This window comes from Cyprinus carpio, chromosome A5 (assembly GCF_018340385.1).
Source record: "Cyprinus carpio isolate SPL01 chromosome A5, ASM1834038v1, whole genome shotgun sequence".
Classification (NCBI taxonomy): Eukaryota; Metazoa; Chordata; class Actinopteri; order Cypriniformes; family Cyprinidae; genus Cyprinus; species Cyprinus carpio.
In genome coordinates, this window is record NC_056576.1 from 15,740,912 (window position 1) to 15,760,632 (window position 19,721).

The 19,721-nt window shown below is 36.5% G+C and overlaps 1 protein-coding gene across 3 annotated transcripts; it reads right to left on the reverse strand.

Moving 5' to 3' along the window:
* Nucleotides 1-22: 22 nt before the first annotated feature.
* On the reverse strand, nucleotides 23-13,500 carry LOC109085122 (serine protease HTRA1-like). Of its 3 annotated transcripts, none has more exons than XM_042755147.1 (9): nucleotides 12,878-13,500; nucleotides 9,528-9,627; nucleotides 8,494-8,698; nucleotides 6,752-6,946; nucleotides 6,625-6,656; nucleotides 4,343-4,458; nucleotides 4,213-4,270; nucleotides 4,019-4,114; nucleotides 23-1,188 (listed from the first exon to the last, which is right to left on the reverse strand). In XM_042755147.1, exons 1-9 carry the CDS (start codon nucleotides 13,284-13,286, stop codon nucleotides 1,023-1,025), a joined length of 1,377 nt encoding a protein of 458 aa, XP_042611081.1. In that variant the 5' UTR covers nucleotides 13,287-13,500; the 3' UTR covers nucleotides 23-1,022. The 3 variants fall into 3 exon arrangements, with proteins under 3 accessions (XP_042611081.1, XP_042611077.1, XP_042611088.1); XM_042755143.1 differs by having other exon boundaries at nucleotides 8,494-8,725; XM_042755154.1 differs by lacking the exon at nucleotides 23-1,188 and having other exon boundaries at nucleotides 3,711-4,114; nucleotides 8,494-8,725.
* Nucleotides 13,501-19,721: the final 6,221 nt, after the last annotated feature.

Here is a 19,721-nt window from a genome sequence, read left to right on the forward strand (position 1 = left end):
TTGTATAGTCTTTCTGAACATGCTCCCAATTACAAAATGATGTTTAAAATCAAATCAAGTTTTAGTTTTCAGGGCCGGATTGCTGTCAAACCAGCTGCAGAGATTATACAGATCTCGTTGTAGACTGAATACCTACAAAGAGCTGTCAACAGACAGATGTTATGAAACAGCTTGCAATTAAAAATACATACAATAATAAACACTAGTAAACATGCATCCCTAGGCAGAATTCCCCTGGCTTTTATCAAACACCATTCAAAACACAATTGGTTGAAAAACTGTAAAAATGGTCTCTTTCATGTTCCATGGCTTGCATGTGTTTTATGATTTATTTACTGATGAACTGTTGATCTGCTGAAAATCTAACCACTTTGGGATATGTTGCAACACATCCAAATGCATTGCTTTAAAACAACATTTGCTTGTTATTCAGTTTTTTTTTTGTGATGTGTAGTGGCAAAGACTTGTTTGACTGGTACATGGCAGTGAAAAGGATTTTATATTTGAAAGCAGCAGGAAGTAAGTGCACACGGTGTGTATGTTGACCATGTGATGGATTACAGCCTGACAGATAATTGGCTTCAGTGTTTACATGCACTACAAGTCTCTTTCACTCAAAACACAAAGATTGTTTTTGAGCAGCAAATCAGCATATTAGAATGATTTCTGAAGGATCACATGATACTAAAGACTGGAGTAATGACTGCTGAAAATTCAGTTTTGCCATCTCAGGAATATTTACATGCAAAACAGTTATTTTAAATTTAAATTTTAAACAGTAGTGTATATGAGTATCTAATGATATTTGGCAATGTAAAACTGACATTACACTCAATCAGGATAATATATACAGAAGAACAATAAATCTTAAAAATAAAAGACTTTTGTATTCATATCATAACGCATCACTTGGCCTTGACATTTCATGATACTGTACGCTATTAATATAATGCCCTTTTCAAATAATGCACATTTGTGGATAATATATTGTTTGGAGGTATGTAGATAAAAACTAGCAAGATTCAGTCCACTTCATAAGGAACCACTGTTAGTGTGATTTCTTCATTAGCACGTCGCACCACCAAAGACAGAACTTTGTCTGACTGCACAGCCTGACTCACGTCCTCTGTAGAATGCACTGATTGTCCATTAATGCTGATTATCACATCTTGGTTGAGCAAGCCAGCGCTACAAAGTGCAAAACAAAGTGCAATATGTGAAATGTTTGTGTTACTCTTCATTATTCTACACAGTACAGCTTGTATTGTCAGTGTTAACTGCAGCAGCTAACTGATCAGGCTTTGGATCTAAACTGGCCCATTTATTTGTCAAAAATAAGAAAGCAATAGAGAGTGTTTTGCTTTAATTATCTGTAGTTTGTTCAAGTGGACAGTGCACTTGAAGACAACAGCTGAATCAAACTTATCCACTTAAAATGAGTTCACCCAAAAATTCTGTCATTATGTAAAGAATGTCGGTGACCAAAAAATTCTGGTGCATACAATGGAAGTCAGTGGAACCTATTTGGCTACCAACTGTTTTGGTTATCAACATTCTTCTGTTTCAAAAAAGAAAGTAAGTCATATAGGAAGTTGTGTAATTGTTAGAATTGTTAAGGGGGTTTGGTGTGGTTGGTGTCCTGTTGCTATATGGGGGGGGGGGGGGGGGGGGTGGTGGTGGTGGTTTGCTGAATGTGTTTGGCACCTTGGCTGGTTTAGGACCGTCATGGATAAATAAAGATGACAATAAAAATGCCCGCAGGTGGCAGCAAATCCCTGTTTTAATAAATGATTTATTGAATCATTCAAATCAAACGATTTGTTCAAAACGGCTGATTCAACTAGATGAAACAACAACAAAAACAAAAAACAGATTAATTCAAGGAATGAAACACAGTGTTGCTCTACACCGTTGTATAAAATTATTAGCATATTTATGTGCTGATATTCAGAAAAGTACATTTCTTGTGCAATGAATATAAAAACTCATACATGGGTATTTTTTCTTTCATTGCTTGAATTATAAGGGCATTCTAACTGCATTCTAATGGGATTCATCGCGCAGTGAAATGCTTCTGGACTCTCAAGATGTGTTTTTGTTTGTTTTTTTGCAAAGTCAGTGACACTCCTCAGCTCTCCTATCGTCTCTCAGTCCCTCACAGTCACACATACAGCACAATGACATTATGTCAGGGGAATGTCTAGGGGTCATATGATGCAATTTAAATTTTTCCTTTCTCTTTGGAGCTTTACAAGCTCTTGGTGAATAAAGTAGATCTGTGCAGTTGCAAAGACTAAAGTCTCAAATCCAGATATTCTTTATGAAAGTTAACACTCGTCCACGCCCCCCGAAACGGCTCGTTCTAACACGCCCCCACATCTCTACGTCAGTATGTGGGAAGATTTGCATAACGCTGTCCAGATGTTCATGCAAAGAAAGAAGGCGTACCTTTTATTCTCGTTGCAGTAGACGCTGTTGTGCTGCTGCCTCTTTGTTGGGTCTTAAAAGAAGCTGTGTGTTTCACTGAGCTGATCTGTGAGCAACTACTTGGATTTTTGGCTTTCCAAAGCGGAGACGATATCCGCTTCCTCCCCCCTGGAGTGATCTGCCTGCTGGATCAATCTTTGCACTCTGGATCTGGCCTCTCAAGGCCGTCAGTTTTGCACCTGTGGATCCTGAAACACCCACTTTGCGCAGTAGTCCTTCCCAAAGTAGACCGAAATCAGACGAAGCGAACAGTTATGTTCACACATCTGTTCCCTGCCGTCAGGGTTGCTGCAAGCCCAAGGTACTCTCCTTCGTAGAATCTGCCTGAAGCGATACCGTTCCTCACAAGCATCACTCAACCGGCACGGCTCACTCTAGGTCATCTGGCCTCCGCTCACTCAAAGGCCGTGGTGTGTACTCGCTTCGTTGATAAATGTTCTGCGGCAAGCCGTTGAGGAACCTTTGTCTTTGAAGATTTGCAAGAAAATGACAGAAATCATGTTCTGCATTGGTTTCCAAAGAAGACACGACTATGCTGACCTGTCTCATGTTGAACTCAAGTTGAAACTGGCATAGTTGTTTATGTCTCGTCGCGAAACAATTTGCATAGACCATAGACATTAGTTTGCTGAGCCTTCCAAAAGTACGATTAGAAATCATCATAGGTCACATAATGAGGATGACGTTTATAATGGGTTTTATGTTTATGTCTCGTCGCTCCGGCCGGACAAGGCATCACAATAATAAGAGGCGTAACATTTCCATCACACACTTGAGGCATTCAGCCAATCACAACGCACGAGATAGCTGGCCAGTCACAACACACCTCGCTTTTTTGTTCTTTTAGCAGCATCATATGACCCCTTTAAATTCTAATCAAGCAAAAATCATACCTTATGTTGTCTTCTTTTTAAATAACTTCAAAAGTTGCTCTTGAACCATTTGGCATGAAAAATGACGGAAACTTACTTCAGCATGTGCGCAGCTTGTTACAGTAACATTACCGAGTTCTGATTGACCAATCACCATTAATTAGTTAGCTGATTATAGTACTATAGAACTATAGTAAAGAATTTTAACTTTAAATTTGCAAGATAAATTTTACATTATACACAACATTATTAATCTAAAGAGGATGGTTAGGGGGATGCTTTTTGTCATTTTTTTCCACCAGGGGGATGCCATCTCCCCTCAATTCGAGCCCTGCATATAGGTTTGGAATGACATGAGGGTGAGTAAATGACAATTTTCATTTTTGGGTGAACTATCCCTTTATATTTCTAATGCCAGACACTTACAGAAAAACAAAATACCTTAGGAGGAATGTGATCATAGGACAGAGGTGCTAAAGGAAAAATGTGTTCTTTGGCAAATATGTAAAAGCCCTTGTGGTATAAGTTGAGGATATATGTCTTGATCTGACTAAAGGTTATGATGGTATGAAAGGGGCCTCTGGGCTTAGATGCATGAAGAAAGAGGTGGTTGGGGTTAAACGGGAGGAGTAAGAGGAGGTGTAGGCAAATGCCTTTACCTGAAGGCAGCTGTCCCTGGAATAACCTCATACACATACACCCCTGAGCTCACATCTGGGAAGTTGCTCTCCTTCTCCTTGAGCTCCCTAATCAAACTAATGATACAAACATGATAATAATAATAAAAAAAACAATATAAATATATCTTCATATCTTCATAAAAACATATTTTGAAAAAAAAAACCTAACTTACACAGCTGAAAGTTGAAGCATTCGCACTCCTATATATCTTTTTTTAGTCTGCATTCTTCCTAAAAATGTAAGAAAAAAGTTAATTTAATCAAGATAAAAACAACTAAGCAGCTCATAAGAAATTTGCAAACCTTTTCTTTGTCTGTCATAGGAGTCTGCAAGGAACTGCCGTATGCGGTCCGAGGGAATGGCAAATGATATTCCTGGCGTAACCTTCAGCGTGTTTATGCCAATGACATCCCCATCCGAAACAGCAAACAGGGGGCATAATATTGAAATGCACTGTAATGAATTAATGGCTACTTTAGGGCTACTTTAGGGGATGGTGGTCACAGTGCTCACTGGGTTTACTTATGTAATTATTGTTAAATACTTTATTAATCCTTCACAGGAAATTATATTGTTACAACAGCAACCACAATTCAATACTTGCACACCAACATATCTACCTAACTAAACAACTAAAAGGAAATCTTCCAATAAAAAACAATAACGTAATACAAGACCAAAAAAAAAAAAAAAAAAAAAAAAATAGTAATAGGGAATATATATAAATATATCTATATCTATATCTATATATGATATATATATATATATATATATATATATATATATATATATATATATATATATATATATATACGCACTGTATATATATTTTGGTACATATTTTCAAGCTTCCATTGTGCACTATAAATGGAAATATATTTTTTTTTTTTGCAAAGCCAGATGCATGCTTGAGCCTGAGGCTTCTTCAAGGACACATGTTGTGTTTTCCTTTACAAAGATCAATAGAATAATATAAATCACTACAGGTAATTTGTCCAGGGTATACTAAATTTCCAGATGGAAGCAGACATAGAAACAGTAGACACTGCACAGTAAGGAACCATGAATACCCAAAACTGAATGTTGCACAAATAAAAACAAGAGTTATAACCTTGGGGGACATTTCTAGAAACAAATAGAGATAAACAAACCAGAAGCAGCTGAGAGTGAGAATTACAGTGAATATAGAAAAGAATCACCCCCTTTAAAATAATCATATTTTGTTGCTTTGCAGCCTGATATGAAGATGGACACAGTTTTTGTTTTATCCAGCTGTATTTACTCAGTGCAACTTATAACATCAAAGTAAAAGATATAACACCAACATGTCAGAAAAAATAAAATAAAAAAACAGAATCACTGAGTTGGAAAAAGGATCACTCGGTTGTGTCAGTATTTTGTTGAACCACCTTTTGCTTTAATTACAGCCTTTAGTCTGTTGGGATACATCTATACTAACTTTGCACATCTAGACTTTGCAATATTTGCCCACTCTTTGCAGAACTGCTCAAGTTCAGTTAAATTTGATAGTGACCGGTTGAGGACTGCAGTCTTCAAGTCATTCCACAGATTTTCAATGGGGTTTAAGTCTGGGCTCAGACTAGGCCATGCAAGAACATTCGCCTTTTTCTCATTCAACCACTGTGTGCTCAGGTTTGCTGTGTCCTTTGGTCATTGTCATGTTGAAAGTTCAACCTTCTTCCCATTGACAACTTTCTGGCAGAGGACAGAAGATTTTCCTCAAGAATTTGACGGTATTTTGCCCCATCCAGGTCTCCTTCTCTTCTGACAAGTGCTTCAGTCCCTGCTGCAGAGAAACACCCCATAACAATATATTATCACCTCCATGCTTTACTGTAGGAATGCTGTTATTTGGATTGTGAACTGTATTGGACTTCTGCCAGACATATTGTTTAACCCTGTAACCCTCCCATACAAGCCACATTTGTGGAGAATTTGTGATATTGTTGTCACATGCACACAATGACTACTCTGTCATAAATTCCTGCTACTGCTTCAGATTTGCTGTAGGCCTCTTGGTTGCCTCTCTGACCAGTTTCCTCCTGCTCTTTCATCCAGTTTGGAGCGACGTCTTGATCCAGGGAGGGTCTGTGTTGTACCAAATACCTTCTGCTTCTTAATAATAGACTTCACTGTGCTTCTAGGCATTGATAAAGCCTTTGAATTTTTTTTTGTAACCATCTCCTGACTTGTGCCTGTCCACAACTTTATCCCAGAGAACTTTTGACAGTGTCTTGCCACCCATAGTTGATTGTTTACGTTAGGTGCACTACCAAGGCCTGAAATTCTCCAGAAAAGCTCCTTTCATGCTGAGCTAATCAAAATGACCACAGCTGATCACAGCTGAAAGTCAAATGGCTTTGTGTGCTATTGAGAAGGTGATTAGCTACACCTGATTGAGTTTACAAGTCATTTTTAGGTGATCCTTTTTCCAACTCAATGATTCTATTTATTTTTTTATTTTATTTTTTCTGACATGTTGGTGTTATATCTTTCACTTAGATTTTAAAAGTTGCATATATTTAATGCCAAATGAGAGACAGGAGATTAAATGGTTCTTACCAAGTTTACAAGAGGTCCTCCTGAGTTTCCATACTGTGAAAGAAAACATTGACATCCTATTCATGTACATGGACACACAAAGCTAAACTTTCTATTTTGATAATAGTGTCTATATTTAGAATGTCTACATTTATAATGGCATCTGTTTGGATATAATCCATATCAGAGTTCTGCAGGCCAAGTTCATGACCTCCTCGGTGGGTAGTGCTGATGATACCAGTGGTCACTGTGTTTTGAAGGGAAAACGGGCTTCCCACGGCTACTACAAACTCTCCTGGCCTCAGGTCTGAAGAACGACCAAGTAAAAGCACAGGCAGGGGAGTCTGTATAAGAGAGAGAGAGAGCGAGAGATAATGTTTTTCATTAGTTCCTGTAAAACATATTTTGCCAGCTTGCTGATTTTTGTATACAAATGTGACCTGCTTTTTAAGTTGTTTTGACCAATAAAAATAGTTTTGTGCACAAATGAAAAAATAGGCTAATCATATAATTAATGTTTCGACTACAAACCCATGTCCAGACATAATAATTTAAATGGTGGCTGTCATAAAATCTTTTGAGGAAACCGTTTCAAACAATCTGCTGACTTTTGACAGAATTTTCTTCAGATTTATTTAAGCCAGTTATTGTTAACTAAAATAATTAAAATATCATATAATATTAAACATTTTTAGTAACTGAAATAAAATACTAAAAGTTAAATAGAAAATGACAAAAGCACAAAACAAAATTACTAATATAAAAATAAAAATTAATTAAAAATATTAATATACTATAATAGTATATAAACTCCATATATTTAACAATATAGACCTATTTATGATTTTATTGACATGTTTTTCCACAAACAACTCACCGCGATATCCGACTTAAAACGATACAGCCACAGCATCACTATATGTTCTGTCACCTTTTTAGAAGAGTAATAGTTTTCTTGAAATGTTTGAAGCCAGCAGCCAGTCTGGGCTTGAGCCTGCCCCTGCCCCTGCCTGCCTGCGCTCTTTGGGGTGCATTTTTATGACTTCAGGCTGATGCACCAGGCTTGATTACCAGGGATTCCTGAGCAGGATGCCTTTACACTCTGTCCCAACCTTGACTCTGCAGGCTACTACTGGGGGCCTGAGCACTGCAAAATAACAGATTGCCATCTGCCTCCCCAGCACTTTTCCCCCAATTTCTACTTCTTTCTTAAACCACAGGCAGCCATACACAGTCTGGGACTGAATTAAAGTGATTACCAATCATTGTGCTACATGCTGTTGCTATGGTCTGGGTTATGGCGAGACATTATTGGTGTTGGTAGAGAAAGCTCTATGTTGCTGATCAAAGCTTGGCTTTACAGAAGGTTTTAAGAGTTAGATGGTTCTAAATCAGTCTGAAAGGACTTTTTTATACTGTTTGGACCGTTTTGTATTTCTGTCAGGAGATATTTCAGGGTCCTCTGCTGGTCCTGTTTACAAAGGCAGGTTTCAGTGGCAAACACATGTTATCTTGCATGGTCACAAGCGCACAGCGAAAATAGGTGGAAAGTTGGAATTTGTAAGACTGAGACAAATTTTCTCCTGAGAAAATCAGAAAATTAATTAACCATGTCAAGAAGCAAAATCTAATTTTTGGTGGCACAAGCCCTTGCTGACTCCAGAAACATCTGCTGGACTGCCTCCCCAAGATTAATTAACTTCCAGCAGCTGTGATGCTAGTCGCTGATAATAAACTAGTGGACCCGAGTCATAGAATGCAAAGACAACATTTTTACAAAGCAACAAAAGTTATTTTAACCACTTAAGATCTCTGGAGGCTAGTTTTTGCCATTGGTTAAGTCATTTATCCATGTCACCTGACCAGATTTTGGACATCTTGGCCTACTTACCTCTGAGTCGATCTTAATAAGAGCAATGTCTAATTTTTGATCCACATCTTTGATTGTGGCATCGTAGAACATGCCATTTTTCAGCTCCACTTTGATATGTTGCTTATTGGACAATACATGCGCATTGGTGACGATCCACCCATCCTCTGACACTATAAACCCTGAACCACTGGACACGGGGATGTCTTGGTTGGAAGATGGAAGTCTGGAAGGAAACATCGGGGGAATAGTCCTTTGGTGTATGAGTGTATGAGAAAAAATTAGTTTGTTGAGAGATTTCTAGGTTTTGAACATTTTTTTGCAGCAAATTCCAAATTCTTGTCTGTATTAAAATACCACAAAATATTTTTAAATAAACTGTTGTTCAAAAGTTGGGAGTAAGTAAGAGTTCATCAAAGATTCCACAAAAAAATTAAACAGCATAACTATTTTAATAACACATACATAATAATAACAAATGTTTCTTAAGCACCAAATTAGATTATTAGATTTGTAGAAGTGACACACAATACTGGAGTAGCGGCTGTTGAAAATTCAGTTTTGCCCCATCACATGAATAAATTACAATAATTAAAATTGAAAACAGTTTTAACTATATTTTTTACAATATTACTGTTTTACTGTATTTTTGATCAAACAAATGCAGCCTTGGTGAGCATAAGAGACACCTTTCAAAAACATTTCAAAATCTTACAGACCCCAAACCTTTGAGTGTATAACATCATTTTAAACATAACAACTGTTTATTGTAAATGTTTAGTGGTGTTGACACTATGTATATTTTCTCACATAATTATATACTAATGTTTAATTTATGCAAAATGCAATAACAGTTATCCAAATAGCAGTGTTTATATACTTCTTCTACTCTCATTTTTGAACCTCTGTCTAAACAAGCAAGCAAAAACAATTATATTGTCATAATTGAATCACATATGGAGAGTTCATTATGCACCAACTAAGAATACCAAGCATTATAACCAGCATGTCACTCTCTGCTCAGCATCTAAACAACCAGCACCATCTGTCCTTACCTTGTAAACAGTTCTAGATGGACCACTGCAGGGGCAATCTTATCCACCACATCTGCTATGAAGTTAAATTTGTAGCGCATGCTGTTTGGATTTCGAGAGCCTGTCAGAACAAAGAGAACAGACAAAAGCGGCACAGTTTACATTAGAAAGTAATACTTGCCTGGTTTTAAATAGAGCCCAAGCCAAAAACATCTGCATAAAACAGAGCTCCTCTGCAAGACTAAAATCTAAAATGCATTATCAGTGCCACAAAGTTGCTCTTCAACATGTTGAACATCAACAATAGTACCATGTGGGCACAAGCTATGAGCAAAGCAAACAGCCCTGTGGAGCTCCTTCCTTCACCTTGTTACCTGAAGGCACTGAGGGGGAACTTGCTTAAATTGATGTAACATGCTTATCTCCAAGTCTGTGGCAGTTGACAGCTGCTGTGCTCCTCTGAGAGAAAGTCAGGGTCCCGACATTACATGTACAAGTTTCACTGGGGTGAACCACAACAGGTAAACCCAATAATATTTCTATAGTAAGAAATGAGAAATCATGACAATAAACAACAGATGCAGCACAATAAAAACCTGTCCTAATAAATTGAAACATCTTTTAAATCATCTCGTCTCGTACTTTTCTGCCAAAGAAACCAGCACAGAATCCGCTGATGCTACGTATATGCAAACTTGTACTGAACGTGGATACAAAGGAACAGATAAAGGTTACGTAATCCATGTTATCACTTGTTAACAGCAAGTTACCACTTGACAAAATCATTATTCTCTTGACTATTTTTTCATACTGAGTCCACTTTCAGAGATGAATTGCAGAGATGAATTGCAGAGATGAATTGCTTGTGACATTGTGTTTTCCAGCCCTTTGGGGACCCCTGAATTTGGCAAGGCATACCTGACAGAACATGCCACATGGATTTCATAGATGGATCATATATCCCGAGGCATAACTGTCAAAACAAAATAAATCTGAACCTCTTGGCCAGAGGCCAGAGAACATTTGTATGCATAAAACGGGTTTCACCTGAATATATGTGTGTTTATATTTAAAGTATGTTTCTTATTGTAAATTTTTCAAACATTTAAAAAAAAATTTAATCAATAGTTCAGAGCTGCATAATATATATTATAACTTAATGTAAATAAAATGATTTACTATTGTCTTTTGAAAACTCATAATATGTTCTTTCTTCTGTGTAAGGTAAAAGGAGATATTTTCTGTACAGTCAAAGTTGCTCTTTTCCATACAATGAAACTGAAACGTGTCCATGGCTGTCAGCCAATATTTTCAAGGCACAATTTTTAGTGAATAACTTAAAATGTAAGCTTCATCCTTTACAGCTATCATATAATGACTTCTGAAGACTTTGAATTCAGTGAATTCCTTTATGAAGCTTGACAGTATATTTACTATTTACTGTCTAGAAGTTCAGAGACTTTCCATGGAAGAATGAAAGTTAAGGGTTTGGATGACGTGAGGAATGAGGGTGAGTAAATGATAGCAGGATGGTGAACTATCTCTTTAAAAAGTTGGCTTTAATATATACCAACTTAATAATTTACATAATACTTTCTTGTCTTCTCTGAAGTATAAAAAATCCCTCACTGTTTCTCATCCTGGAATGATTCTGGGGATTGTGGGATTGTGTAGAACTCACACATTGATCAATGCCGCTAGCACCTTCATTTATATAAAACAATACAAATAGTTTCTCAGTGCCAGGCTATTTGTACTAACACTGTAAGGGGACCATTTGATACAAACATTTGTTTGTCAAATCACATCTCAAGCTATGAGAATGAGAAAAGAACACAATTTGATGACTTACATTAGTGCTAACATGTAGAAGCGGTGGAAATCACCCCACAAGTATTATGGAACAATTAAAACGAATGCATTTAAAAATGTCAATAATAATCTCTGTACTAATATGGTAACACTTTTGGTAGCTATAGCAATATCATTCCATGGTTTCAGATTATTTACAAAACCAACATGCTATGACAATACTGATGCTCAAAAGGTGCTCCAAGATTGGCAACTCCTCTGCTTTTTCCTCTGCAATATGCAAAATTGCTGAATGCCAGCACTGACATGTGCTGAAATGAATGCTATCAAAGTTCCCTTGACATTCAGGGTCGGTTCTAGACCAAAGTAACTGGGGCGGCCAGACAGGGGCCACTTGTGCTTTTAGGGGGCACAATTTTAAAATTCGCCTGGGGGGGCAAAGGGGGGGCCAAGCTTGTTGACGGGGGGCACTGGCCCCCCCGGCCACCCACTAGAACCGCCCCTGTTGACATTGAAATAGATTTGAAATCATCTCTTTTACTGCAGAGGTTTGTGGCTTGAGTCATAAATCTATTATCACATAAATGCCTCTTCTTACTTTTTTATGGGGGGATTTGGTTGAATTTTGCATGAAGCTGTAACGTCAAGCTGTATGTACTCACTCTATCTGAAACGATATGCCCCTTGAATGACTTTTTTGATTTTCGCTTTCTCAGTATTGCAGAAGTAGCTATAGTATTTCATTGACATCTGTGCTAGACATGAGATATGCGAAATATAAGAAATATGCAAAAATCTGTTTTTTAAATGGGTCATTCTTGCAATGCAGCAATAAAAAAAAAAAAAAAAAAATCATATTCCTGTGTTGTGAGGATTTGAAAGTTACAGCTTAAAAATATTTCATCAGGATGGAAAGCACTGGCTTTTGTTAAATAAAAAGAATTTTATCAGAATGGAAAATAGAAACTGAGACCACAGTAAATTTATGAGCAAATGATACATTTTTTTGTTTGTTTCAAATATTTTGATTAGGGAAAGGACAATTAACACTATAATGCCAACATGACAATAGGCCACTGCATAACAGAATTCACTGAAATACATGATTATGTCCTTTTGATTAATACAGTGATCAATAACAAATAATGACAAAGACCACTCCCCATACATTCTTAGACGATTCGTAGTTTTTCACTTGTAAACACACATTTAAACAATATTTTACATTAAAAGTATTATAAAAGTAATATTGTAAAATATCTTAAATATTTTAAAACTGTAAAAATAATTTACAGCACCTGTATCATTGGTTAAATTTTAAATCGTATTTTATTGCTAGGTAATAGCATTTGCAATTGCTTTTTTAAATCAAAATTATTTTCAAAAAGTTTCGACAATACGTTATGTGTAGGCTATGTGTTGTTCTGCAAGAAGAAGAAGAAGAAGAAGAAGAAGAAGAACCCTACACCGTTCAGATTGTGATTAACTTCGGTCAAGTTGTCCAGGTGTAATTAACACCAAAACAAACAGTATTTTTCTTTAGTTTTTTTTCCCCTCACCAGTCTCGCAGGGGCCTCTCTGGATGAAAATGACAGCAGGTATGCCGCTCATCTCAGCCCGTCTGTTCTCAGCTTTCAGTCGACAGATACTGGGATATGTTCTCCCATCGCTACCGCACACTGGATCGCGGGCGTCGCACACGCACGTGCCGATCGCACTGGTGCTATATTCACAGGTCATCCCCTGACCGCAAACTGCATGTCCGCGCTCGCCACAATACTCCCCCTCTCGCGCAGCACACACCGTGCAACAGTCACATCTATCCTTCACCACGCCGAAATAACAAGACTCAAGAGCAGATGAGCAGCGGGACAGGTCGCACACATTTGGGCATATAGTTTGTCTCGTCCGTAGATCACGCGCCTGCAACACAGAGGCCATGAGAACACAGGCCAGCAGTTTCCACATGATGAGCAATACTCTCACGAATCGATGTAAGTACTGATGAAATTTCAGTTTTAAGTAAACTTAACTTTCACAAAATCAACAGATGTGCCCTTGCTCAAATCCACCGGGAAAATGTTGAAGTTTAAAAAAACAAATTGCATATTGCTAAAATCTCATATATAATGATGCTCAAGTTGCGTCTGGTTGTTCGTACACCTCGCTATGAACAGACAACATGCTGGAACGCAGCTCTTCTGAGGTTAGGGTCTTCAGGAGAGGAATTAAGGGAGGAGCTCAAAGTTTACCTCTCTCTGTGCCTGTTAGTCCAATAACTCAAAGTGGATCATCACAGTGAAGCAATAATGATAAATGCAATCTAATAATGTTCTTGAGCAAAATTTGCTTTAGTCCTCTCATAAGTAAGGAGCTATGGGAACATTAATCCCTTGCAATGCGTAGTATTATAAAATCACAGTGCAAATGGACCTTCAATATATATACTGATTGTATAATAGGCCTACCAATGCATACAGTACATGGAAATGATTATGATATGGCTGTGTTTATTTCATCCTTCTGTGCTACCTGAAAGTTTATGAACAGTCTTTGGCAGTATCCTGAAAAAAAGTTTGGCATGTTCACTTAACTCCTGCTGACATCTAAACAACTGCACTGTAAATGAGCACAGAGAGATGTGTCCTACAGCAGCAACCAACTTCTGCCTCTGATCTTGTGTTTACAGCAGCACTTCACTTTGCCTCTTTGTTGCTCTGCTGACAGCGTGTGTGAATTGTGCTGACTCCAGATTTGATGTGGATGTTTTATACTTCAATAGAATTTTACACATGAATACTGACAGTCTCCAGAGAAAACTCACCAGTAACCTGTCCATTAATACCTGAGAGATGCAGGTACACTGATGTATTGTATTGTCACATAGCCTAAAGTGTTCTTCCTAGGTAACCTCTAAACTACCTGATTTTAACATGTGATTGTGAATATTATTTAATATTAATAAATCAAACTGAATACATTAGGAACCTTTGAGTCATATTTGAGTTGCTCTCAGTGTCAATAATAATGATGTACTGACTTCATACACATTACTTAATCAGTCTTATATTTCATTCTTCAACCTTGTTCAAATCCACAGTATTTTAGATGGAATACTCATAATTCATAAGGCTGTTAGAAAGACTGAAAATAAGCCTTGGGTCAATTTTCTAGCTAGAACTTTTTTTTTTTCTAATTTAGAATTCACAAACTAACTAAAAGGAAGTTTTTTTTTTTTTTTTTTTTTTTTTGGTTCTGATATCTTATTGGCTTTGGTGTAGTTTTCTTAGAACCATTAAAGTGCAAGGATGATATGTGAGCAGGATAAGTTAGCAGGGTGTCTACAGATGGCATGTTAAAGAACTATTACAGATATTCATAATAAAAAATGTCCAAAAACTACATGTGTTTAAGCAGTAACATTAACAATATATAATGAAGAATACCCTGCTGAAGATATATTCTGTCATCATTTCATCTCCCTCATGTCGTTCCAAACCTACATGTATTTCTTTCTTCTGGTGAAAACAAAGCATATTGTTAATGTTAATGTTAATAACCAATCAGTTTCAGTGCCAGTGGCTGTACATACATACAATGGATGTCAATGGTAACTGAAACTACTTTTTAACGAATAGTTACCATCAGTCTTCAAAATATCTTCTTTTGTGTTCCACAGTAGGAAGAAAGTCTTGCAGACTTGGAACGACATGAAGGAGAGTAAATGATAACATAATTTTCATTTTTGGATGGATCCCTTAAACTTAAGCTAAGATAAGTCAACAAGCTTACGCTGTTGTTTACCACAGAGTAATCATGCTATTTTTTCACTTCATTGATATAATTTATATTTTGTAGTGGTTTGCTATATCCTGTAATAGAATTATAAAAACATGCATATGAAGCATCAAAATCTCTGTTCATATTTGGCTTCGCTTATTGCACAATGTTAGAGACTGAGAGCAATGAACACACCCTCAACAGTGTGATCAAAGCACTCTTCCTGTGTGCCTCTTTGTGTTGCCATTGCACCAATAGGGGGCAGTGGTGATCTGTGCTGTCTACAGATGAAAACAATGGTAATAGAGAGACGTCTTGCTCAGTGTTTCATATCTGCATACATCTATGCTGCATCCCTATGTGCCTACTTATACTACGCCCTTAAAGTAGGTACTTTTTGGTGAAGAAAAAGTACACACTTTTGAGTGTGTAGTAGAAGAGTAGGCAAGCTTTGGGTCATACTATCACGTCATACAATTGCGTCTTTAACGGAGCGCACTGTGGCATAATTACACGCTTCATGTCACTGTAAACTGGCCTGTCAATCATCTTCTCACGGTTAACATCCTCCACATTTCATTTCATTTAACTTCCTACCATATCAGAGAGAAAAGAAGTAGCACGTAGATCTGCGAGCCGTGGGTCTTCATGCGGAGAACTCTGCTCATATTTTCTGCATATTGATGCATTTAAAAGTTAATGACCAAACAGATGTTTATAAAAGTTTAACTTGCTGTTGCAGATGAAATATAACACAGATAACATTAAATATATATATATTTTTTACCAGGTTAAATGCTGATTATTAGTAACTCAAACCCCTTTATTCTGTCTACTTAACTGTCGGTCACGCGCATCCACCATGTAGTTTTTTAAGGCTTTTTACTCGTGTTTCTAGTTCTGAACCGAATCATTCATCAAAGCGCAATGGATTATGGGTAATATTAGCCATTAAAGTGTGCACAGATTCACACTTCAAAAATCGGCCTGAAATAGTAGACCATCCGGGGACTTTTGGCATACTCTTTTCAACATACTATGCTTTGGGACACACTAATATCTTGCATACTATTTGGATAGTATAAATATGTTAGTGACACACTTTTTGAAGTGGATACAGATGTTTCCATTTATATGACTTTTGTAAATTTGGAGAGATCATTAACACTATTAGGTTTTATTACATGTTTGATTGTCATGGTTTAATTGACTCATCTTTTTCCTAGCAACAGTGATCTTAAGCTGAAGCTGCTTGACAACACTTGAAATGCTGTTGAAAGGACAAGGATGTCCCACTTTCCCTGTGCAATATCAATGAAACCTGAGAATTAGCCACAAAGGCCAATCTTTGTGAAGAAACATCAGCTTAAATCCCAAATAGTGCCTTCCTCTGTGATTTAACCAATTATTATTTAGCACCCTTGAAATTAATGATGACATTCACCTTTAAGGAGATGATTCAAAACTCTTGAAAATGCAATATTTTTATTTTTTATACTCTGTAAAGAAGTGCAGCTCTGTCTAATTGCTTTGCATTTCATTGTGTACTTGATGAATATGAATGAGGATGTAAGCAGGATTCAAGACTAAGGGTACAAGTTGTAACATCGAACCATCTGCAAGGGGAACACAAATCTGGCATGGCAGAATGTTGCTTTTCATGATTTGCCAGCGTATGTCCCTGTGTGTGTGATGGATTTGAAAGATATACATCTGTTGTCACACTCTGTTTTTTTTTTTTTTTTTTTTTCAGTCCGACCCTTCAGTAGAGGGTTTCCCAGATCTCAACCATTGGATAGGATCTGGCAAATGGAAGGAACAAAAAATGGTTCTTCTATGGCATCGCTGCCGAAAACCGCCTTTTGGAACATTTATTTTTAAGAGTGTTCCATTGCACTAAAGGTTCTTTAAGTGGAAAAGGTTTTTTAGAATATTAAAATGTTCTTCATACTAAGAATTATTATTATTATTTTTTAAGAACTGTTCACTGAAATGGTCTTTGGGGTATCAGAAATGGCCTTTCTATGACATGCTGTAAAAGCCTCCTTTTAAATCTTTATTTTTAAAGTGTTCTGGCCTTTATTGAAGTTTATTTATATTTAAAATATATATATATATAATTATTTAAAATTTTTGCAGTATGATTTCTATCTCTTCCTTTTCAAAAAAAGAAGATTAAAAATTAAATAATAATACTTATTATTATTAATGATGATGGTAACCATTTATAAAATCATTTAAAATGAATAATAAAATAAATAAAATAAGGTAAAATAATATCACCCCAGTGCTGTTGTCATAGCAGTGTTAGTGTGTTCAAGCATGTAAAATTGGCCAGCATGATAGATATGTGTGGACAGCTGGGCTCTGGCTCCTGGTAGATAAAGAAACGCCCACCCAACTCCCATATAAAACAAATCATCCGCCATTATAGGCCGAGAGGGTCCTCATAAAGACTTTTTTCACTGATATATCTTTGCCCTTAGAAACAGCTTCCAACACATTCATAATTCAGTTTTAACAATTCTGACCTTACAAAGTACTTTGTGGTTCGTCCTTCCTTGGAGTGATGAAACAAGACAACAATAGACCTAGAACAGGAAGTCTATCATGCTAATGGAAGTGCACACTCACAGGGATTATATTTGGTTTCAGCACGCTGTGCTAATATGTGAACGGCGACAGTCACTTGCACAATTTTCATGAATCAGACTGATTGCTGGCATGTCAGTGGAAACAGAGGTGGGGGAGCAAAGATGACACTTGCATAGCGTTGACAGATGGGAAGTGATTTGGAGTTGGTGGCTCACTCAGGATAGGTTAATTAGACTGATAAGCAAAAATGTGTTCGGTTTGGCACGGTGACTCTAACAGTTTAATACGGCCATCTTACAGTCATCATATGTCTTTCTCTGTGCCTTGGAATATTTGCTGGATTTTTTCTGTGAAAGTGCTTATGGCATTCAATCAAAGCGTGGGTCTGCTGAATTGGACCATTCAGGCAAGGAATTGCTAATTTTTATAGGCAGAATGTGGATTCTTATTGATGGGTGTTTCTTCAACTTCTGGCACTTTTATGTCCCAGGGGTTGATTAAAATGAACAGAATTTAATTCCAGACTTACAGTCTTATAATGTGCAATCGCATCATAAAATATAAATTATTATATATTTAAAGATATGATCAATGAGTGAAATAATCATAACCATTTAAAAGTTTGGGGTTGGGAAGATTTTTTGTTTTTAAAAATATAGCTAAAAATTATGAAATATTATTACAGTTTAAAATATCTGTTTTGTATTTTACTATATATTAAAAATTTTATTTATTCCTCTGATGACAAAGCTGAATTTTCAGCAGCCATTACTTCAGTCTTCAGTGTCACATGATCCTTCAGAAATCATTCTAATATGCTGATTTGCTTCTCAAGATACATGTTTGGTCAAAACAGTTGTGCTGCTTAATATTTTTGTGGAAACTGTGTTCAAATTTTTCAGGATTCTTTGATAAGTAGAAAGTTCAAAGGAGCAGCATTTATAAAAAAAGAAAAGAAATCTTGTAATATTATAAATTACTTTAATGTCACATTTGATCAATTTAATTAGTAAGAGGCATTTGTAAGAGTTGATTGTGTTATGGTCTCCTTTAACTATAATTGCATGCTGATTTTTATTCTACTGTGATTAAGACATTAATCGGATGTAAATGGCTTTAGTGACTCTGTCATGTCATAGTGTGTTTTCTGTGAGATGTGTCTATGATGTTGCACTGTAAAAAGGACAGTGCACAGAATACTAGATATTGTCTGGTATGTTTATGCTTTAATATTTCATGAAGTGAAGGGTGCAAACGTCCAAAGTAAGATTGTTGCTCTCTGGTATGCTATAGATGAATGGAATAAAACTTGAAGTAGAATTTTTCTGACTGTGGTTTTGCTTTGAACATTTTGAATTTTAGTCTACAGGGATTCAAAAAAGGCATTTAAACTAGCTCCATGTTTTTGTCCTTTTGTGCATATTCACCTCTGATGTGCTAAACATCTTATAGTTTCCGATATTCCAGATATAAAAGAGTGAAGAACAGTAAAGGAAAGAAGAGAAAATAATGTGAAAGATTGTATTTTTTTTTTTGTGTTGTATAAATCATAGAGATTTAATTTGTGTGTGTGTGTGTGTGTGTGTGTGTTCTAAAGCACCTTTTGAAGCTTCTAACAAAATGTAAGATGTTGTGATGCTGTTGGAAATGTTGCTCTTGAATGTGCTCAGAAAAGTTGCTATAGTAGCAAAAACCATTTGACCAAAGAACCTCAGGGCTTTATTGTAACTTTCACCATATAGTCAATTAGAAATTCCACATTGTACAAGAGGCTGTGTTTAAAAAAAAAAAAAAAAAAAAAAAAAAAATTCTGCAAATTAAGTCCCAAGTGGACTTTGCAACAGAATAACCCCAGACACTAAATTGCTGCAAGGGAACCATGTTTTACAGACAAACAAGCTTTCAAATATCACACGTGTTGTGGAGTTCTGTGAATAAGAGTGGACAAGAATGTCTCCAAATTCTGGGAGACTGATTGACAATTATAAGCAATGCCAACAAAACATAACATTTTTCACCAGATTGATG